Here is a 23,617-nt window from a genome sequence, read left to right as displayed (position 1 = left end):
GGAAGAACATCTAGGGATCTAATAAACGCATACAGGTATGCCCGAGCACTAGTCAAGATGCATGATAAAAAGCTACCAAGTCCCTATAGTTCTGCCGACAGAATTGTAAAATTGGCATAGAAACTGAAATACATCTGCCGACCAGCTCTTTTATCCTCTGCACCCAACTACCTATCCCTGAATCCTGGTTCCTATCTTACGATGCAGGCTGGAAAATCCTAAAGGTGGTTTATTACATGAGCAGCTGTCAACAGTAAAAATCCCAGTTCTTTTATGTTGCACATTTTCAACGCAGAAACAAACCTATGTCTTCCCATCTCGGGTGGATGCATCCATTCTAGGGCTAACAATTCAGATCACCCGACCAACCAATATTATTATAATTTGTTACATTGGTACATTGCATGCTAAGAACCGTCTGAAAAGAAAGTAAGGAGCAAAAAACTGTACCGTGTGCATTGCATAGGTTATATGCAGTATGCTAGTAATGATATATCCTGATATTTGGATGGTAAACTTCTATTGTTTCACTAACAGAGAGTCAGAGACTACAAATCAAGCTGATTGGTGTTACTGTTTACGTGTTAAATGCATGTATAGTTATGTAAAGTCGGCACACGGGTGCCGGCTTCTATATATAACCGACGTGACAATATAAAATCGGCAGATAAGCTGCCGCTTTTAAATGGATTAGTATCCCAGGCGCATCCTGGACGCAATCCAGAGTCACCAGAGCTCCTGACGGATAGGTAAAGCCGGAACAAGATCGCCGGGGCTCACAGCTATCGCCGCGGGGGCGAGCGAAGAAAAAGCGTGATGCAAACCCATTCTCTCTCGCCTCTCTTTCTCCCCTTAAACCTCTCCTATCCCTCCCCCTCCCCTCGCCCTCAACCTAAAAATCCCATCTTTCCTCTTCTCTCCCGCGTCCTCTCCCCCAAATCCCCCTTCTTGAGGCGAACCCATGTCCCCTTCTCCTCCCCCGTCGACGGCCTCGGCAAAGAATCCGAGCTTGAGCTCCTTGGCAAACCGTCCCCGATCCCAATCCCCGACGACAGCGAACCCTCCGCCCCCCGAAGGCCCCCGGATATGGAAGAGGCCCTAGCCCCGTTCTTGAAGTTTTTTAAACGAAGGGAATCCGACTCCGAAGCCAAGATCGGAGAAGAGAGCGAGCCGGATGAAACTAGAGAACCCGCCGAGGAGGAGAAAGAAAAAGAAGAGGTCGTCGGCGTCCGGATTCAGTACTATGATCCGAAGCCCGGGGATTTTGTGGTCGGCGTGGTGGTGTCGGGGAATGAGAACAAGCTCGACGTGAACATCGGCGCCGACATGTTGGGCACGATGCTGACCAAGGAGGTGCTTCCGCTCTACGAAGCAGAGCTGCCGTACCTGTTGTGCGATTTGGGGAGGGATGCCGGGGAGTTTTTGGTTCCAGGAAAGATGGGGATTGTGAAGGATGAGGAGGCCTTGAGTGGTCGCAGGATGCCCGGAAGGCCAGTTGTCGAGGTGGGGACGGTTCTTTTTGCGGAGGTGCTCGGTCGCACACTGAGCGGGCGGCCGCTGTTGTCAACGAGAAGGATGTTTCGGAGGGTCGCGTGGCACCGAGTGAGGCAGGTTCTCTTCTCTAGCTCTCTCCCTTTCCAAATTCCGTATAGTTTGCTTATGAAATTCATGTCTTGAATAGTTTCTTGACTAGATATTGTTGATCCCGTGCCAACGACTCCTATATTTACCTAGGAACATGGTGCAGGTTGAATCCATTTGCATTGTTGATCTCTCTATGCTCTTTTATTATGTTTATGAGTTTATGGTGCTCAAATCGAAACCTTTAGTCTAGAATTTGAACTATAGTGTTATTAAAAGTTCTGTTGATATCTATCCTCCTGTTGATAATTTACTTAACAAATTTCTAGGGTTTGGACAATATAATATGCCTTGAACATTGTTGGTATGCATCAAAATTCACAGTGGAGGCTTCTATCAAAGTTTAAATTTGGAATACAGAACTAGCCAAAGTTCATTTAGGAGGAACATTTATCTTATCCTGTGGTGGTCATTACTAGCACACTGTCCCGGTGGTACGCATTGTACCCCTGCCCAAAAAAAAATTCCTAGTAACACAATCATTGTCCAAAAAGATTCTCTTTTGTGTTTCACTGGCAGACACCTTCTATCCTACGAGGACTCTCCCAATAGAGTACTTATCTCATAAGCTGTAGCCCATAAAGATTCGCCCTGTCCAATGATCCACCATTGATGGAAAGGCTTTAGATGATTCCAAGCATGAAATGTACATGCTTGAGTATGTAAGCGCTTCCTGCCAATATAGTTTACCTGAGAAACAAATCTTGAGAATGAAGTGGCTATTAAAGAGAATAGTTTCCAGAGTCATTTGATTTTGGGCAAAAATTAAAATAGGCAAGATTTTAAATACCACAGAAGGGGCCATCCTTGTTTATTCGTGCAAGGAGAAGCCCTGCATCTCAACACTTGAGACAATGGGTGTCCCATCCTATCCTAGTCCATTTTCCGAGTCTTCCCATCCCTACACTCAGAACTATGTGACACCTCGCCATCCCACTGGTATTTAAAATCTTGAAAATGGGGATATGCTAGGGATATGTTTGGTTTTGCAATGCTTTAACCCTTCGTACGAGTTTTTCTTGTGCTCCTTTTGTTTGCCTTCTTGTGGTTCATTTCTTTTATTTTTAATTCTAAAATGGGCAAGTAGAATAGGTTGAGGAACCAAAGGTTGTGCTACTTGCTTCTCAGGTCTCGATAAAAGTAGCATTTAATTCAACGAGTACTTTTTAAGGTCTTGGAAATCACCATGCTGTCCATGGTGGATCCACACCTAAATGCAGGCAAACACTATTGCCATGTATAACACAAATCACCTTGTTGTGTGGGTCCACCTGCAGTGTTGGCATGGGGCACATACGGTGTCATAGGAGGAGTGTAATGTGCAATGCACAGAGGAGTTGTTTTCCTGCATATTGTAGATCCAGCAGACTTGTAATTTATTATCATATTATATGAATCATCCTCATTATTGCTGGGTTGCCCTAATCAAAAAATTGGTCTTGCGTATTGCTATTAAGCCTGAATAGTAATGACTTGTTTCAAAAGGTGCCCTTGGAAGAAGGTTCCTCTTTATTTCTATAACTAATGATATGCTCTTTTCCAAAATAAAAGGATGATTGTTTCCATACAACTTCTAGATATGGTTCTTACAGTACGAAAGCTGATGTCTTTATTGTGGATGAGATCCAAATTTCGTAGCTGATCTTGGTTATTTAAAGATAGGTTTGAACTTCTTCACTTTTGCAGATAAAGCAGCTCAATGAGCCAATTGAGGTTAAAATTTTTGAGTGGAATACTGGAGGGCTTCTCACCAGAATCGAGGTCCGAATTTCTTTGTTTTACTATATCCTAAATTATAGGAGTGCTTTACTGCAGTTTCATATTTTGCTTATTTGGTTCTCAGGGTCTGCGAGCATTTCTTCCTAAAGCTGAGTTGATGAACAGAATTAATAATTTCTCCGATTTGAAAGATAATGTAAGTTTTTTACTAGGATTTTGTTTTTCCAAAAGTTACCTATTTTGCTGCTTTCTTTCTTGCATGGTCTTGCATGGTTTGGTAATTAGTTTTTATGCCTTTTCCCCTATTGACTTGTTATTATTGATGCGTAAAGTTTTGTTTGTAAATGGCAGATATACAATTATCAAATATTTTTTTGGTTCCTACTTGTTTGTGCAGGTCGGTCGCCAGATGCTTGTGTGTATTTGCAAGATTGATGAAGCTACCAATAACATTATAATCAGCGAGAAAGAAGCTTGGGTTAGTGCATTATCTATGTCCATGCTTCTGTGATTGTAATGTTCTTCTACAAGCTAAACCTGTAATTTTAGCTGACTGCAAAATTATGTAGCTGCTGCCTCAAAATTCACATAGGCTTCCAACCCATAAGGATGTATGCCATGAATTGTAAATTAGTGTAGTTAGAACTTTCAGGGATCAGAAATTGAACTATGAAGATTCTTGTAAGTAAAGGTTATAAATCATGTGTTTGTTTGATCAACTGTATTCAAGTTTTAAAACTTAGTTTTAGTTTCCATTTTGCTCCATTAGATAGAGTTTCAGTTTCAGCAGTTTCCCTACAAGTTTTGGAGTTTTGGTCAAAAAAGTCAAGAAAAATATCGAAAATGAAAGAAAATCAGTAAAAATTATTACATATTATTCTTGTGTATTTTGAGTTATTTAGGGTTATAATCCATGACTTTGGGTAGTTGAAGTTGAAATAAATTTGCTTTAAAGCTTAATGCATTATATAGACGATACTTTTCTCTAATTTTTATAATTATCCTACTCTTTCTTTATTTTTTATAATTATCTTGCACTTTTCTCTAGTTCTTATAAGTCACACTTTTTCTATTTTTTATAATTTCCATACGCCTTTTTTATTTTTTTTATAATTTTTCATATTTACTGTAATTTCTGTAACTAAACTTTTATCTAAGCATTTTTCATTTTATTTCATTCTAATAACTCATCTAAGCAAGAAGAAAACATTCGAGCATATTTCATTCAACTCTATTTTAGAAATCTATTTAAGCAAGAAAAGATTCATCAAAATCGAAATTCATTTTCTTTCCCTATTCCATTTTAATATATCATTTTTTTCTAAATAAGAGATAAAAACTCATTTAGATAAGAAAAAGAAACATAGGAACATATAATGCTTTCTAATTAGTAAAGATACACATCAAAATTTGCATCTTGTCTACTATAATAACAAACCTCAGCAAAAAAATAACATAAATCACATCATTAGATACTTAGGTAGTTGTGTTGTGAAATATTAACAATTTTCTGAAAATATTAGAATACATTGAACATATATACTTGTTACACCAAAAAAAGATTGAAAAAACATTTTTGGACGAACCTGCCGAAACCAGCCAAGACTGAAAATTCTGGTCAGTTTCAGATGATCCCGACCGAAGCTGATCTGTTCCGGTTAAAATAGATCGGTTTCAGCTGAAACACCGGAATGGATCAGTTTTGGACGAAACTTCAAACCTTGATATGTATACATGCATTGTGTACTTACACATATATATATCTGGATTTTGATGTTAGATTTGCCTTATTCGTATCTCCCAGTGACACTAATTAACTCATTTGTGGTCTCTTTCAGTATTGTCTAACAACCTACTGGTTGCCGCAGTTTATATTGTCTATTGTTTAGGATTCAATTATAGCACCTAAGTTTCAAAATAATTCCATAGAGGTTCTTCATAATGAATCCATGTTGTAACTGTAATTTGAACTTCTGGGAGTGGGGAGTTGATTTTCAATTTTTGCTCCCTGAGCAACATCCACCCAAGCATCAAAAATTCGTATGCTGCATCTACAATCCTTGTTTGATTTTTTCTGAGATCATTGACACCTGGGATAGTTTGTTGGTTCTCTCTGGTTCTCTCTCAACCTTCATTGCTTGATGTTGAGTTACATAAATTGGTGCATAAATTTGCTGAAGTCCATCTGTCATATGAACGAAGTCCATTTAGGTTGTCCAATTTGTCGGAATGCTTCTTAGTTACAGATGCATCTTTAGTACTATTAGCAAATCACAGATAGAATTGCCATTGAAGCATGCTTTTCGATTTGCCTGTATTTTCAAATATCAAACTTTTTTGAGATTAATAGTTGTTTATGCTGCTACTTTTTAGCCTGAGCTCTGACCTTTTGTTTCCTCATTGCATATTCTGTCTCATTTATTCTTCTGCAGGACATCTTATACCTTAAAGAAGGAACTCTTTTAGAAGGGACTGTTCGCAAAATTTTTCCATACGGAGCACAAGTTAGGATAGGTGAGACTAACAGAAGGTAAAGATGTCTGAAACCTACCTGTTGCATTTATACCTTTTGTAATTTCTTGAGCTTGATTTTCATCATGCAGCTTTAGTAGTACATTTGATGCTAAAATTTCTATAATATCGTCAATAAATTAACTTCTCATAAATTATTCTAGATAGATTTTGTGGAAGCTTGCTTGCTCTTTTTTGTTGGACGATGATGATTAACATTGCACTACCTTGTATTGCATACCAAATATTTTGAATAAACCACATCAGCAGCTCGTGCTTTTTGATAATATGTTAATGTCATTCAGTAAATCTGTGTAAAGAAAAAGCCGATGGTCCTGGCAGAGTTAGCCTTGACAATTGTCAGCCCCTTTATTTTCAAAGTGGGAAGCTACCAAGTGTTATGGTGGAAGATTTGTGAGATGACTTATTGCTTGTTGCTCGGTAGGGGATTTGTTGGTCTGCATACCATATCTGTTTGTGTCGTTAACTTCTGGTGGTCATCCAGGTTTTGTTTGTGGGATTTTGTAAGGTTTTTTGTCTTCCTTAACCTGAAAAAGGTGGAACAAATGGAGGTTTATTTATTTATATATCTACAAGAAAACAACCATCAAGCATTGTAACCCGCCACTTGGATAGAAACTATTATCCTTTTAGCTGTTTTCAATGTTGTGTTCTTTATTTTTTTTTCTTTTTTCCTTTTAATTTTTTGGCTATTTGGCATCAAATGATAATACCCTAACTAGCACATCATTGACCTTTTATCAAGAACTACTTCTTTAGATCCTCTTTCCACGCACCATCCTATCTATAATTTTGTTCCTCATGTGATTGCAGTTGTTGGATGTGTCACATGCCAACTGAACTCCCCTTGCTAACCATTGGGCAATGATTGTTTACTGGCTTTATGGGTGGGTGGGTGGCAATGGTTGGACTGGGTTGGGGTTGGTTAAAAACCCTAAACCCGTGCCAAACTATTTATACCTGACCTGTTTATTTAACATAAAACCATATCTAATTTGTCAAACCAATTAACACTCGTCAATTGTATACCCTAGTAATCGGCAATAAATATGGCCAAAAAAACGAGATATTACGGTTGGCGTCCAAATAAAGTGAGAGAGCTAGGAGAGGAAAATAAAGCGGAGAAAAAAAGATAAATCTTAAACACACCAGTTCTCTCCCTTTTTTTTTTCTGTTCAATGTTCTTTTATTCTCTTAACTATTAACTATGCAATCTTTCTAATCGTCCAAGTGAATCCTTTCCCTGGTCATAGCTCATTTCGTAATTACCAATGTTCGGGTTTTGGGATGAATTTTAAAAGTTTGTTCAGCCTATGGTAGCTTATAGGGTTAAGAGGCTAAACCCATACACAACCCATTTATAACCAAGTTGTTTTTTGGTTAACCCATACCCAACCCAATTACAAAAATTTCTCACCTGTACCCATTTATTTCAGGTGAATTTTGGTGGATTGGCAGGTCTAGGTCAAAAATTGCCCCTCGTAATCGATTTGCCAGTAGACCATGCGATGTAGGTTCTATGGCCTTAATGAAGAGTGCTCCAAATTTCCAACGAAAGCAGGATAGTCTCAAAACTAAGAACGGGCATGAAGCGGGATGCACCCAAGATAAATATGTGAGATGATGAATGCTTTGGAATAGGGTTAATGAAAGATAAATCTCATAGAAAGTCAGACCACTACAAAATGGCATCAAAAGTAGGTCGATCTCCACTCCTAAGGGAAAATGACAAGCAGTTCACTTGTGGAAGACCAAAGAGCAAGAGAGACCTCGATTCTTCAAGGTTCGAACCAATGTTTAGAGGGCGGGTCGACCTGGGCACCTGGACAGGTCAACTGGGTCAACCTACCTAAACCATTACCTAAGCCATCTATTAGGTTGGGTCACCTTGAAACCCAAAGTTTTGAAAAAAACCATTCAACTCATCGGGTAGCCAGTCAAACCACTCGACCAGAGTGAGTCAAATCAATTCCACCCATTCGATTTTCTCATCAGATAGAAGAAAAAAAAGAAAATTCATAAAATTTATTAGACAATCTTTGACTCAAAGGAGGGAAGAAGCTGTGGTCCGTGGAGAGTCGTTGTTGTTGTCACTGTGTTGTTGGATTCATGGTTGATGTCGCTAGATTCATGGTGGACATGACCATTGTTGTTGGATTCATCTTGAAGTTCTTTGTTGTCGAAACTCGGGTGGAGTTCTTTATTGTGGCATCCATATGTGAAGACCCGTACGAGCGTGTGTTTAGTCCCATATCAGCTATGCATTGGGTAGATCTTGGATACTTATCCATGGCTAGAAAACATATACAGATATAAAAAAATATTTTAATGATCAGATCATGATCCTGAATTTTTCTACATTGTATGGCCAGCTTTGAGCTAAAGTTCAACCCTCTGTTTGTTGGTGCTTGATATCTAGCCAAGGTAGTCAGGGGTAATTGAAGATCAAGATACAGACCAAAAAGATTGATCAAGAAGCAAGTTTTACCTGAACGGTTAGACAGTCTACAGTTTAAACTCATGCAATCTGGGTCCAATCTCCTTGATCCTCTGATATTGGAAAATAGTCTGGATGAAGGAAGACAGCAAAGACTAATATGCTTTCCTTCGAGACTGAAATAACTAACCAAATGCCAAATTGAATCACAATGTCTTGTTTGGAATTCTTTTGGATATTGAGCTCATTCACTGGAGGTCCCTCACTTGTTGGAAGGCACAGATCAAATCAGACAGCTGCAAGTGTTTAAGCAATCTAATGCAACACTAGTACAATTTAACAGCAGAATAGGAAGCCAGAGTTTAGACATCCATGTAGCGGATAACAAGCATAATTAATCAATTGATATTTTGGTATTGCTGCTTCTTTATTGGCTGTCAGACTTGTGTGCACACGTGCACGACATGCATGCACAGAGAGATGCCACATTCAAGTCAATTTACTTTTTTGATCTGGCAAAATCTTCTCAACTGAACTTCCATCTTAGTTGCGTCAGTATTTCTTTTATGGGCCAGGGATCAAATGCGATAGAGATTACATTTTATTGGTCTGTGGTCCATAATTGGAACTTGAGAGAACTCCTTATTTGATACCTTAAAAGGAAAGGTGATACCATAATTATCAATATCTTTTAAGTGATTCATTTTTCCCAAATTCAAATGATAAGAATTATGTGATGCTAATTAATTGTTACAGAAATTGTCAAGTGGTCATGCGTTATTTTTGTCTTTGTTGATGAAGAACTAATTCTTGTGGATACTTCTATTGCAGTGGGTTACTGCATATTTCAAACATAACTCGTTCCCATGTTACATCTGTAAGCGATGTACTAAAAGTGGATGAGAAGGTGAAAGTTCTGGTGGTGAAGTCAATGTTTCCTGACAAAATTTCCCTTAGGTAAGCATTACACGAGTTCCCAGGTGTTCTTTTTGCTTTTGATTTATCAGGCCTAAGACTAGAATGATGAAATTATAATTAAAAAAATGTTAGTGAAAATTTAGCGAATTGCTCAAGCTTGCTATTTTTTGAAAAGATAAATTTAAACCATGTTAATCTTTTTGAGAATAGTGGGATATGGTGTAGGCTCACACTTTACTGAAAATCAGAAATAATCAAGCGAAATGATAGTAAAGTCATCATTCTTACAAATATGATGTATATCTACTCTGATAGCAAGTGAAGATGAAAAGAAAGGCAATTCCTTACAAATTATATTGCCATATAGCTTGTAATAGACTTCTGAATGCTTTTTGTTATGCGACAAGCAGCATCGCAGATCTTGAAAGCGAGCCTGGACTATTTCTTTCAAACAAAGAGGTAAAGTCTGTTTAATATTTACCCATTTTGTTTTTGCTTGATGCAATTTTGCTTCTTTTACTTTAATTTTCCTTTGCTTCAAACAAAGATCTATATTTTTTCCATTCTTCTTTCATAACAGAAAGTGTTTTCTGAGGCTGAAGAGATGGCTAAAAAATATCGACAAAGATTACCACTCGTTTCTGCAACTCGTAAGTTAAAATCGCTCCCAGATGATGCACTCCCCTTTGATGACGAAGCTAGATTGTACTCAAACTGGAAATGGTTCAAATTCGAACAACACAATGAAGGGACAGGTAATGATAGCACCATATTATGACGGTAATGTTAAGAAATTCTGGGACCATTTTAGATGAGATCATTCTGATCTTCAGTCAAAGTTGGAGCCTGAATGCTTTGCAACTGGGAAAGGGCTGAAGTCCTGCGACATTCCAAGCTGCATTGACGAATTGTTCTTGAGATTGTGTTGTACAAAATCAGAAGCGGCCGGGAATGTGCTCAGAATTATTGTCCAAGTATGAAAGCAAGATTTAGTTCTACCTCACTATTTGTTCATCCTATTGATTCCATGTAGGAATTCTGTCACCACCTATTATGTTGCATCGACAGTGCAACATCATCCCTACTATGGGCACCAATCTATTATTGTGTAGACATTTGCGTCTTGAGGCTTCAAGTAGACGTTCTGTGAAGAGATATGGGTAAAGTTGGATTATTGCATGCATTGTACAATGAGATACACCGCAGCTAGCAGATAAAAAATAATTTTGCATGGACTTTGCACTCTGCATTTTTCACAAAAGATCATCAGTTAATGTCTCCACAACTTCATTCACTTCTCTGCAAACGTGCCTAGTCTGGAACTCAACATCATCCCTCACTATGACTCGTATGTTTCGGAGTAGGAGGTGACGCCCATCCACACCACCAGATCCTTCATGGATCCAGCCAATCACTGTGGCCAAGTCTTCCTCTAGCAAGACTGCTCTGCCCGCAACACACGTCGTGGTCAGCCCACGCTGCTCTTAGCTCTACCTCCAGAACAGAGATATTAATATGATCCATATCTGAATCCATAAAAATATAGAATCTTTCTTGTTTTACTACTTTGGGACTCTATTAATTGTAACACTCTTAGATGGCCTTAGTTATTGTAGGACTGATGGACCGTTTGATCCTTAGTAGCAGGTTCCACTTCCTAAGTGTTTCTTATTCAATATTTTTTATGGATTCGGTCGCTGAGGTATGATCTGTCCATGTGTGTTTTTTTTTTTTTTTTTAACCTTTGGAATTCAAAACTTATGGAGAGTTGTGGCATCCGGAACCTAGTAGCTAGAATCTTCTGCCTAAGGCAATACAACTGCTTTGGAATATTCCACATTGGACTTCAACATAGACCAAGATAATCATGCTGCGTTTCCATCAAGAATTGCTCTGTTACATGGCCCACAACACCAGCAACAAGACAATGAACCTCTTGAATGATTTTTGCCAGCAGAATTTTCTTGAGAAATTGCCAAGAATCGTTGCAGGTAAGGAGGAACATAACATTCAGTGCTAATGCCTTTGTATTATCTTGCTGCGTACAAAATATGGCATACACTTCCATGAGCCAAGAAGTCTCTGCAACACTCTTTTTGACTAAAAGTATTTCTCTTCCTTGTGTATGTATCCAAATAATGTTTTAGAGGCATGGAAAATTGGGAGCATATTTGTCAAACTACAGAAATAAAAATATCGAAGTCTGATAGGAAAAATATGGTCCTAAATGTTTCATGACGTATTCTTAAAAGCCATCGACTACTCCTAAATCAGTCATATTCATCACAAGAAATGTTATAATCGACATTATTTTAAAAAGTCTGGTAGCAGAAAGCCTTAATTATAATCAGTTGAAGGAGTACTATAGCCATCCATCAGATACTACTATTAACTGAAGCACTCGGGTAAGTAATGGGATCACAAAAATCCATGGCCACATCTGGAGAAATCACTCAAGTTCATTGCACATCCCGAATAATTCAGATATAAAAAAAAAATCTGATGGCATCCCAAACATTTAATCATTCAATGATATCGCAGACAACCATGGATAACTCCTAGTTATGTAAAAATATAGGTCAGGTTCTGCTTTTAACACTTGCCTGGGGTTAGTTAGTGCAACTTGTGGGCGTTGAATTTCTTGATCTAGTTGCATCCCATTTCATGAAGCTGCTGCATTATAAGAAGAAAGGCTTATAAGAGTATTGCTTTGTTTTATACATGAAAATGAGGCTCTTCAAGAAGGCTCATGGTGAAGCCATGAAAATTGATGAGTATGTATCACATAGAGGGCTCACTTGAGGTGTTTCTTATGCCTTTAATTATGAAAATGGAATTTTGTTTTTCCATTTTAAATGTCAAAAAAACTAAGTGATGATAGGATCTTACTGAATACTTACTATTTTAGACCGACAACATCATGAAATTGAGGTGAATGTTAGGTTCTTACTGAATTCTAGAATGGTAATCAAGTCCAACCTCAATATTGATGCCTTTAGCTTGCTTTTTGACATCGTAGATTTATTTTTTTATATAGGGATAATGCTTTAATTGCATGTCTTGAAGCTAGGTGTCTTTGCGGAGAATGTTAAATGCGACAGCGGTTTCTGTTTTTGGAGCCTGCTTCGAAGCTGAATCTTCCTACAAGTGATGTTATCAGAAGCAAATCCAATCTGGTCCGAAGTCTCAGTCTTTAGGCAAGCATAGAGTTGCTTCTGATTCAACCAAGCTTCCAAAATACAGAGGACTATGGTATGGAACCATGCAATGATTCAGGTAAATCCCTCCTGCCATTACCCAGACAAACTCGAAAGCCACAGCTTGCCTCACCTGATTTTGGACTATGGGAGTGTTTGTTCTCGGTTTCCGGCCTATAAGAAACTGAAGGCATCCAACTTATTCCACACATACTATATGCAGGATCATTGCCCGTGGACATCGACGTTTGAAGCCTTCGGATAAATTTGGATCTGATGACCGGCCATGCACATTATGTGCATCCAGGTTTTGAAGGATGGGCCACTGGGGCACTGCAGCAGTATGTTTTATAGCCACAGGCAAAGATATGAGAATCTATGGTGGCAGTGGGTGCTTACATATGCATGTATGATAGTAGTTTTGGTTTCATTTCAACACAAACCTTTTTGTTTGCCAAAAAAAAAAAGAGGAGTCTAACCTCAAATATCAGAATGAATTATCATTACAGGGCAGTAGTTACAGTGTCACTAAATTGAAATGAGAGAGCCAAGTGTTTTGCCAGCTTGCAACCTATACATGATATACATAAAACGAATCAGAGGCCCTAACTTTGCAAGATGACGAAGATGAGAGACAAAAATATGCACCTGTGAGAGAAATAGTAGGTAGAGATAATGACAAAACTTCAAGTGAAACTAATATACTTGTCCCTTGTGCTTGAGGGAAGCTTGTAATTCTTACCATATGAGCTCTTTTCTGGGTGGGATGCCCATTGAAAAGAAAAATGAAGGATCTTCAATTCCTTCCAAAACAAAAATCTAGAATCTAGATTTCGAACAATTTGACAATGATCAAATATTAGCCATTTTCTTAAAAATTTTACATAACGGAGAATTTTCATGCCCTAGCCAGCAATTTCGTTAGCCCGTGATCTGTAATTTGAATGATGGTGATTTGTGGACCTAAAGAAGCCGTCCTCACCTGCATCTTGATTGGTGCTATTCTTGAAGTTGCATGAATCCTGGCATATACTATGTGTCATGTTCCCCTCAGCTTAAATTACTGCCATGTCATCAAGACTGTTTTGGATTGCAGGACCTATAATGAACTTGCACTGTGATATCCTCCTGGATAGTTCAGTTGCTACTAAAACATATCTGTTGTTAAATAAAATATATATGTTCTTATTTTGCCCGCTGTAAATATTACTGCGGTAGTTTAATATAATCAATAATGTCATAATCAATAGTATTACTGGGTATCTCTGTACATATATCTAGGCCTTATTTAAAATTAACGATTTGACTAAAGGTTAGATAAAAATAAATTTAAGAAATATATATGTACTTTTTTTTAGATATGGTTGGATGTAAATATAATTTTATTTTTTTATAATTTATTTTAATTTTTATAAAAAGATGCGCGTATCGCACGTGTATCTTTCACCTGAAGTGAGAAAACCTAGAGAATGCAGGATCCGCAGTTTCACGAGTTGGAAGAATGATTCCCGTATCCTTCGAACCCCAATCATGACCCCGGCAATCCCTCGGAAGCAGCGCCAATCCAAAAAGCTTGCCAGAATTTAATGCGACAGGACTCGTCCTCGCCGCTTCTCCCGCATTCCTTTATTCTCATCATTCGCCATTGCTACGTTTCAGCTTCTGCCTTCCCTGTCCCACTAAAGTCGCCCAAGCAACCATAGCAATAATAACACGTTAGTACCGCATAGCATATCCTCAGAGGCTCCCCCGGCTTCCAAATAGGAACCAATTTATAAGTCATTATATCATCATTAGAAGTCACTATAATCTCATATTAATATTATTTATTTAGATAAAAATGATATTCTATATTTATATTATTCAATTATTTTGACAAACAGGTAATTATTATTATTATTATTATTATTATAAATTATTAGTATAATTTTAGGATCACATAATAATTTGTATTATCTATAATATTTTTTTATTAGTATTATTTTGTTAGAATAATTTTAGAAATTATATAACAATTGGTATCAGCTAGTAATATTTTCCACTATTATTGTTCCTATATCAGTTATATTAATTTTTTTTATGAAATTTATACACAAGTATGTATATCCACTAAGTGTATCGAATAAGATAGAACAGAAAAATAGAATTATTTTTCTCTTTCTTTTTTTTTCTCTTTTTTAATAAATATTTCAACATAAACTATTTGCATTTGTATTAGCATAATTACAATATTTTTATATAATTACAGCGATTTTTTTCGAAACATAAGTACTGTAATGGGACTCAGCATCACCAATTTTTTTGGAAATAGCAATTGTTACATAACATGCAAAATCTGAATTCTATACAAAAAAATATAATTTTAGATTTAAATATTTTATAATTAGAAGAACCTGAACGTTTAGAAGTCTAGCCGAATTTCATTTTAGTCCGAAGAATGGACCGGGCTGTGACGGAATTTCTTCCGTCATAACGACCGTTATATCGGGATAGTTACCGCATCGTGCGTACCTTGCTATCCGGCTTGACATAAGCTTTGCGGGCCGCGCTCGTGCTCGCCTCCGCACGTACGACAAAGCTCCACGGTGTCGCTTTTTCGAATTTATACGGGCAGTATCCACATCGGGATGTTTCATGACGGCTCGCGATGCACCGTACCCATTAAATGGCATCTCCCATCCAACGGTTTTCTCTGTCTCCACGTGGTCCTCTAAAAGTATTGTCCAATCCGTCACACATCATCCGACGGTCGGACAGCCACCAGCCGACGTCTTTCTTTTTCTGTTTTTTTCCCCTCCGTAACAGAAAAAGGACGACAACTGACGATTCCGTTTCACATCGCGACCACGTCATCCCGTAACGGCAGGAGAGCCGTTTCGCCGCTGCCACGCGGTAGGAGACAGGCTACCGGTGGAAACGGGTAGGCGTGATCCGTTACAAATAAAGGGCAATATGGTAATTTGGGACGGCAAGACAATGCCTGAGACGGGGAGAGAAAAGCCACGGATACGACAATGGTGATGATTTGGTTTGCGGGAAGAAAATGGAAAAAATATCGCCAATAAAAAAGTAATTTATATTTTTTTTAAAATATATTTTTTATATTTTATAAAAAAATATGTAAGATATGAAAAACTTAAATTTTTACGGACTTAAAATTGAAATAATTTTTTTCCAAAAACATCTTTAAGCTTTTATAAAAAATGGTTTAATTTTTTTATTAAATATATAAAAAATAAATATTCAACCAGGTATAAATTATTTTGAAATAAATCAATTTTTAATGGTGAATTAAATATAAAAAAATTTATTTTAGATAGGAGAAATTTTTTCTACGTTTTTTTTTTTGTTCCTTCTTAAAAGAAATGTTTTATCTGGGCACGCGTGTATATATATATATATATAAAGAATGAGAGGACGGCGTCAGTGGAAGCAACGTCCAGATGGCTCCTTGCGGGCGTCCCATTTCGACGCAGGGAGTGACGTCAGGGCTGCAAGACGAGAAAAGGAACAAGTGGGGCGTCAGAGAGAACCCTGTCGCGGTCGAGATCCTCGTGCTTAATTTGACGGCACCTCATCGTTTCATTCTTTGTAATAATAACATTCTTTTTAATGGCGAAGTCGTTCCTTGTTCAGAAACGTTTGCTTTGACGCAGAGAGAAGGGAGCCTCAGCACGCATCTATTCTCAGCAAAAATAACGATGCATAAAAATAAAGAAATTTTTTTTAGAAAAAAAGCTCACAACATAATCTTTATTAGGGGCTCCATAAAGACTATTAAAGCTTGCTCAAGTGCATGATCTGCATGCTTAAGCCTTGCGTAATATCTAGGTAATTATTGCTCACCGAGTAGTTCGCATGCATGTCCACCTTTTTTAGTAACCGATGTCAGTCCTCATCTTATATAGACAACATTTAAAGGATCTTTAGGTATGCTTATGCACACTCTCGCTCTTATGCTGGCTTTTGCTTGCTCTCTCAAGCCTCTGCAGGTTTTCAAAGCTTCTATTCGAACAAAATTCAGCCACCATCGGTAATGTCTTTTTTATTTTTAGATCGGAGTTCTAGCTCAGAAACAGACCTCTTCATCCGAGCACAGCAATCCGACACAATCCGACCACTTCGCATTCGCCAGCTCATCTAGCCTTCTGGGCTTGAGTTTTGGGCAGCAACAAGTGTGAAAGCTACTGCTTTTGTCAAATCCTTTTTTTTCCATGAGTCTATGCATGCTAGACGTGCTCAAGTAAAAGTTGCTACGTTTGTTAAAAAATGAAGAAGAAACAAATGCAAGAAAATGACATTTTCGAGTGTGACAACTAGATGGATCGGCAAGTGGTTGGGGAGCGCAGAATATTGCTGGGCCCTATATTTTTCCATTCAAAGTTCCGTGAGCAATGTTAGGAGGATGGTCTTGCTCGTAAGAGCTAGCGATCTCTATGTAATCTCATTAAAAAAAAAACCCCACGCCTTCCATCCCTCCTAATCTCCTGTTAAGAAAGTTTCCACGTGAGATGCGTTGTGGCTTTAGAAACAACCGCCAAGTACGAACCTGACCAAATTTGGTATGATGGAACTGAGAATTTTAATTAATTTTCTTTCGATACGATTTCGCCCTTGTCGGACTCCATCATTAACAAAATTTAACTAATTCGATATAGTTATCGATCAAAAGATTCGGATGCTTAATATCCTCTTCCTATTCGGATGCTTGCATTTCTTTGTTTCACTCAATAATCAACTTGGACCCCTAAGGATACCAATATCGCAGTTTTTAGTTCAATGCAGTTTTTAGTAGCAAATGGCAACTTCTTTTAAGCATAAATGATTCATGTTGCGAACCATCTGGGCAAGATTTTAATTAACCTCTTTGTTGCAATGCTATCTTGAAATGATATTAAAAAAGATATATATTATTGTAGGTTCATGCAAAAATTTTGACAATGGTATAGTTTATTACTTGGTATATAGTTTTTCTTATTCCTATTTTCCTTATGCTCTTACCAACACCAACCTATATATAGGTTAAATGAAATTCTAATGACATTATAATTTACTACTCTGCATACCAAACATAGGTGAATGAAAATTAGAAGATGGAAAATTCCAGTGACTCTGAAATTTAGTCTATACTTGGAACGTGTTTGAACTCTAGTTTACAGTTATTAGTTATAACAATGGAACTATTGCAAAACGTCTAGCAACTTCATGGGCATGTTTAGTTACAAGGAAAACTTCATGGACATTTCATGATCTAGAAAATCAAAAACTGGAATTTTTGAAATAATGTTTTTTTACGCAGTTTTCATGCATCTGGACATAGCTTACATATCATACTGCATATGGACATTACGCAAGTTACTATGTTTGGTTGCATCAAAAACCGTGCTGGCCAACCATTGCCACTCATTATACCACATAATTCGAATCATGATCTCTTTCCAATCCTCATTATTTAAATAAGAAAGAGGTTTTATTTTTACCTTCTAGAAATACAAAATTAACATAAAAATAACATATTTCATTTCTATTTTATTTCTAATTTTTTTTAAATTATAAATGTATTTGGTATTGATCAATTATTTTAAAAAGCATTAGCATAATGATAGCGGTGGAGAAGGTGATAAAGGTGTCAAAGACAATGAAGGTTATAATGGTGGTTCTCGCGGTGGTGATGGCACAAGGATACCAGTGTATGTGGGGGTGGCGACTATTGGTATAGTAGAGATCGTGGCGACAACTTTATTGTGATCAGTGTAGCAATGGTGGTGATGATGTTGATGAAGATGACCATAGAGGTGTCAATAATGGTTGGTGATGGAAATGATAGGGATGGTAGCAGTAGTGATGAATGTTCGTTTAGACGACAATAATGATGGTGGTTGTCAATCTAGTGATGGCGCAATCAGTGAGGTAGTCTTCAAAGTGGTGATAAAAGATATAAATTTTTATTTATGAAAATAATGAAAACAAAATAATTTTTGCTTTTATTTTTGAAAAATAATAAAAATATTTTTATAATAATAATAATAATAATAATAATAATAATATGAAATATCTTGATTTATGTGATTTTATTTGGAAAAAAAATAAATGTGGTACCTAAAAGGCCCTCCGTTTTTATATTGCAAAACACACGGCTGGGGGACGTCCGGATCAGGTGCATCTCGCACCGTTCATGCCGAGGTAACACCGTAAAGCGGCATACTCTACCTAAGAACTATAACGGCGTTAAGAGACCTCTCTCTATAAATAGTGAGAGACGGGGGTCACAGATGGCCTTGTTCTCATAAGCCTGTCTCTCTGGAGCGCGACCTCCTTCGCTAGAGAGAGAGAGAGTTTGGTCGAGGAATGGAGAGAGAGGTGGCGATGGAGGTCGCAGCGAAGGAAAAGGAGGAGAAGAGGTCGAGGTTTAGGAGGATCTGCGTCTACTGTGGGAGCCAGCCAGGGAAGAAGGCGAGCTACCGGGAGGCCGCTATCGAGCTCGGGAAGGAACTGGTAATCAAAAGGATTCGACCTTTTTGAAGGGAAAAAATGATGTTTTTTTCCTGTTGGTTTTATCTTTTTAACGGTTCTATCGGGTTTTGGATCTTGATGTTCCAATTTCCAAAGCATGTCTTATAATTTTTCCCTTTGCATTTCTATTCAATCCAATTACAAGATCGACGGTTTCTGGCTTGTATACAAGAATGGGAGGGCTGTCTTTTCTGCACCTTTTGAGGGTGGATTCCGATAGGGTTTTCTCCTTCTTTTCTTGAAAAAAAGATCTAGGTCAATGCATATCCATGATCTATGAAAATGCCTGTTTTGATGATTTCTTCTTGAAAATGAACAGATTTTTGCCTCTTATTTCCGTTAAAAATTGCATTTTTCTAACCTTTTAAGAACTTAGGAGGGTTTGAAGGAGTGGGTTGTGGGGGGGAATTCGGGAGTTCGGCATGAGGGATTGCTAGCTGTAATCAGCCTGGTCGCAGGCAGCCTTCTTGCATGATCTCTGCCAAATAGTTATTAAAGGGGCAAAAAAAAAAAAAACCAAAAGAGATAAGCTTTATTATTGTGGATCAAAAAAAAAAGGGAGGAGGCTCTCCTGATGCCATTCTCTGGAAGGGAACGTACTCCCTTGGTATCATGACTCATTACCATGTCTCCTCATAACCCTTCTCATATGACTCACGAGGACCTCCGCTTCCATGGGAATTTTGGACTTAAATTTCTCTATCCTTTTCCTTTTATTTGCTATATAAGCTTGGAAAAATATAGGCTTGGAATTTGTGCAACGGGCTTGGCTGTTTGACACGTGTGCTTTGGCGTTTGCACTTGCATGTTTGTGGGGCAGGTAGAGCGGGGCATAGACTTGGTGTATGGAGGAGGGAGCATTGGATTGATGGGCCTGGTTTCGCATGCAGTCCATGATGGAGGGCGCCATGTCCTTGGGTTGGTTCACTTGACCCTCTTCCTCTTTCTCATCTTTCTTCTGCGGGTTCCTTTTTGTTTGGTCTTATCCTATAAATGGAACATGTTTCTTCTTCTACCTTCCTGACAAAAATGGCGACTTCCTTCTCTTTGTTTTTCTTTTTCCTGCTATTCATTGCGACATGTGGCTGACGCTTTGTTATTTAGTTTACATGCTGCTGCAATAGTCTTAATTGCATTTTTCTGAAAGAGAAAACAGTTTGGTACTCTCTTACAAGGGGGAAAAGAAAACCTTTCTCTCTCCTATCGTGGATGTTCCATATGGCTCTTAATTTGCTTTTGTCTTTTTTATGAAGTCTACGCACTCAGTCTACTTTTGGATTTATGATTCTAATTACTTGGGAGTTTATGTTACTATCTCTTTGTTCTCTTGCAGAGTTATTCCAAGACCACTGATGCCAAGGGAGGTGAGTTCGTTATCTGGTGATTGCCCATTTTGCCATCCTGTGTCATTCGCACTTGATTTTTCTTTACTTTTCTATACGAAATCCATGATTTTAGGAATTTATTGTTGCATTTGAGATGGTAGTGCTAATGTGTGTATGTCATGGTGGTGAGCATATGGAAGTTTTTTTTTTTTTTTTTTTTTGCTTCTTTTTGTGTGGTGGTGGTTACACATCCTAATTTTGATTCAATGATACATGGAAACTTTGGTTAAATATGGAATTTGGTTTGTTGTTTTATAATAATTAAAAGGGGTATTCCAATGCATAGGCTCCCACCACTGCAGAGTTTGGACCTTGTATGTGGAGAGACTGTTTGCATATTTCAAACTTGTAACACCTAGGTTACAGCGGAGTAATCTTACTATTTTGCAAAAGACTACCTTCTTCTATATTGTTTTATAATATGGACTAAAATTTCATATATTTTGCATATTTATCCATTTTGTGGACCAGAGAATGAGCGAGGCATTTTAACCTTTTTTTTTTTAAGTACTTCCGCAGCAATACCTAATCCTTGTAAGGGTGAAACTTTTGTCTTTTAGGGGTACTTTTGCACTGTGCAGATTTTGCCCCTCCACCTAAAATGCCTATGTAGGAATGTTATAGTTTGATGTCTTATAAGAGTTCCTACTGCAAGACAGATGTTCTATATTGCGTCTTTCGGGTGTGATAGCATTCTAATGTTAATATGTGCTAGGCATAGATAAAAATATTGCAGTGTTATGAGTAGCTAATCTCTTATAATATCACAAAATATTAGTATACTGGTATAAGTGGCTGTTCAATAGAAATCAACATTCGGTTTTGCCATTATGCTAATTTGCCTGCATTTTCTTCTAGAATGTTAGCCAACATCTTGCTTCTGTATGTGCTCAGGAAACTTTATTTGCATTCCTATGCCGACATGCATGTTGTTCTTTGAGATGTAGAAAATATAACATGATACTGTTTTAAGCTTAATAAATGCAAATAAATTTTTGTATGCAGTTAACTGGTGAGCCTGTGGGAGAAGTCAGAGCTGTATCAGATATGCATGAGAGAAAAGCTGAGATGGCTCGTGAAGCTGATGCTTTCATTGCTTTGCCTGGTAAAATTTCTTTAGCTCGACCCGTTGGGGAATTATAATGTCTAATGTCACTTCTTTGTTTTACTGTCGTCACGTTTCTCATGTAAGTTGGCACATCAGGTGGGTATGGTACGCTCGAGGAACTGCTTGAGGTCATTACATGGTCTCAGCTTGGAATTCACAAGAAGCCTGTAAGTTATTTCATTATCTCCTTCTGTTACAAGGGGAACAACCAATTCAGTGGGGATATCGTAATTCATTTTTTCTGTATAAGCTAGCGTTTATATTTGGATCTTTCAATCCATTCACTGGAGGTCCCCACAAACTTTTACTTGTACAAATACAGTAGACCGACATTGTAACTTGAATTTGTTATTGGAACAATTATAGTGAACCCTTTATTACCAATTAAAAGCCTATAGCTTTTGACTCGTATACCTGTCCCTGTTAGCATTTGGTCCAAACGGTAGACATGTATGTGCACGGACGGTAATGTGTTCCATTGTTTTGATGGACCCCTGTTGGTTATAATTGACTGTGTTACTCTTCTTGCCAACCAGAAATAGATTGATGCATGCGATATGATGCATTTGTTTAGTAATATAGTCAAGAAGGTTTTGGCTGGCTTTTCTGTTAAATCAATCTAAAAAATAAGGATCATTGCAGTCTAGTCCTTGTTTGGTGTAATTTCCTATCATATTCCTCTTATATAATTAAGGAAAGTCACGGTCAAACTACTGTTGATATGGAGACAGCACTCGAGCAATACTTAATTATCATTTCTCTATCAGCTAGGATTCTTCCTACCTAAAAAGATCGTCAGGACTTGATATATATATGCCAAAATTGCAAGTACTTAGAATGGGGATGACTTATTTTAAATGTAATGACTTTCGGTTGGGTGGGGTCAGATGCTTATCTTTTTGTGATGGTTATATAGATATAATTCTATTTATATAAGCAACTGAATACATGGCTATTTTATGGCTTGAAATGTTTTAATAACTAGATAGGTTGTTTCATATTTAATATTTAACTTCTGATCACATTTGATACTTGTATTCTTCTTTTTAGAGGAAAAATTGTGTTTTCTGAATCAACATATTTATAACTGGACAGGTTGGTCTCCTGAATGTTGATGGCTTTTACAATTCGCTGTTGTCATTCATAGATATGGCTGTTGACGAAGGGTTTATATCCCAAAATGCTCGCAGCATCATCATTGCGGCCCCATCAGTCGAGGAGTTGATCAGGAAGTTGGAGGTAATGATCAACAGAGAACTTTTTATAAATACTTCATGCTGGCAAACTTCATTTTGTATTCTGTGGTTCTTGCATGCTTCATCATAAGCAATTTTCAACCAAACCATAAGAAATTGAATAGGCCGTTATCCATACGCTGCAAACTCAAGTTTGAGAAAGAAACAAAATGTTATAATCACTTTAACTTGAGTGATCTATAGATCATTATCATGGTTTTGCAGCTTCCACCAACATTAATGTTGTCGAGCAATTTGAGTACCAGCGTTAGCAGAGCGCCGTCAACCTAAATTACTAATTTAAAATGCATTTATTGGGAATGTTTTTGTTGTTTGATCAATTTCCATGCAAGTCCATTAGCTGTTTTTTATTATTCTGTTCATTGTAAGCTTCTCCGCTTCGATTGCTCAATGAATTGAAGATCATTTCTGAGGCATGTTTATTTCTAAGAGGTTGCCAGTTTTTCCAGATAAAATGTCTAAAATTCTCACTCTTTGGTGTCAATTTGCTAGGAATACAAGGCGGAGTATGAAGTGAACCTTGTTTGGGAGACCGAGCAGAAGCTGGAGCTTGAATCCCACTTGGTTTGGGAGGCTGAGCAGAAGCCTTTGAATTTTGTGCGTGAACCAGAGCCTGGCATTGCTGCCTGATTGTTCAGCCCGACCACCACCCCCTTTTGGCAGTGACAAAAATTTGGTGAAGAAAATTACGTGGTCTACTAAGAGTACTTGGTATGCTAACTTTTGCTATATCCATCCATAAATATATGTAGATCGTGTTGTTATTCGCTGTATGCATTACAATGATGCAGACTATAGCATATTTATATACAGGCTACTACTGGAAATGTTGCAATTCACCTGTTGTGAAATGTTAACAAGGTTTCTTGTTTTCAAATAAAAAGACGGGTATATTGACCGATTTTGTTGAA

The 23,617-nt window shown here is 37.6% G+C and overlaps 2 protein-coding genes across 3 annotated transcripts; both read left to right on the top strand.

Moving 5' to 3' along the window:
* The first annotated feature begins 724 nt into the window (after nucleotides 1-724).
* Nucleotides 725-10,503, top strand: LOC103720582 (protein PIGMENT DEFECTIVE 338, chloroplastic). Of its 2 annotated transcripts, XM_008810357.4 has the most exons (9): nucleotides 725-1,611; nucleotides 3,328-3,402; nucleotides 3,485-3,556; nucleotides 3,758-3,838; nucleotides 5,793-5,890; nucleotides 9,161-9,286; nucleotides 9,658-9,706; nucleotides 9,828-10,002; nucleotides 10,081-10,503. In XM_008810357.4, the coding sequence occupies exons 1-9, from the start codon at nucleotides 817-819 to the stop codon at nucleotides 10,095-10,097; spliced, it is 1,488 nt and encodes a 495-aa protein (XP_008808579.2). In that variant the 5' UTR covers nucleotides 725-816; the 3' UTR covers nucleotides 10,098-10,503. The 2 variants fall into 2 exon arrangements, with proteins under 2 accessions (XP_008808579.2, XP_008808571.2); XM_008810349.4 differs by having other exon boundaries at nucleotides 9,828-10,482.
* Nucleotides 10,504-18,719: 8,216 nt separating this feature from the next.
* LOC103720573 (cytokinin riboside 5'-monophosphate phosphoribohydrolase LOG4-like) lies at nucleotides 18,720-23,617 on the top strand. The gene is made up of 7 exons (XM_008810339.4): nucleotides 18,720-18,939; nucleotides 19,778-19,875; nucleotides 20,291-20,321; nucleotides 21,348-21,447; nucleotides 21,547-21,617; nucleotides 22,546-22,689; nucleotides 23,199-23,617. The coding sequence occupies exons 1-7, from the start codon at nucleotides 18,793-18,795 to the stop codon at nucleotides 23,334-23,336; spliced, it is 729 nt and encodes a 242-aa protein (XP_008808561.2). The 5' UTR covers nucleotides 18,720-18,792; the 3' UTR covers nucleotides 23,337-23,617.

This window comes from Phoenix dactylifera, chromosome 11 (assembly GCF_009389715.1).
Source record: "Phoenix dactylifera cultivar Barhee BC4 chromosome 11, palm_55x_up_171113_PBpolish2nd_filt_p, whole genome shotgun sequence".
Taxonomy (NCBI): Eukaryota; Viridiplantae; Streptophyta; class Magnoliopsida; order Arecales; family Arecaceae; genus Phoenix; species Phoenix dactylifera.
Note: the sequence above shows the minus strand (reverse complement) of the source record. Positions and strands in the feature narration are given on the sequence as shown.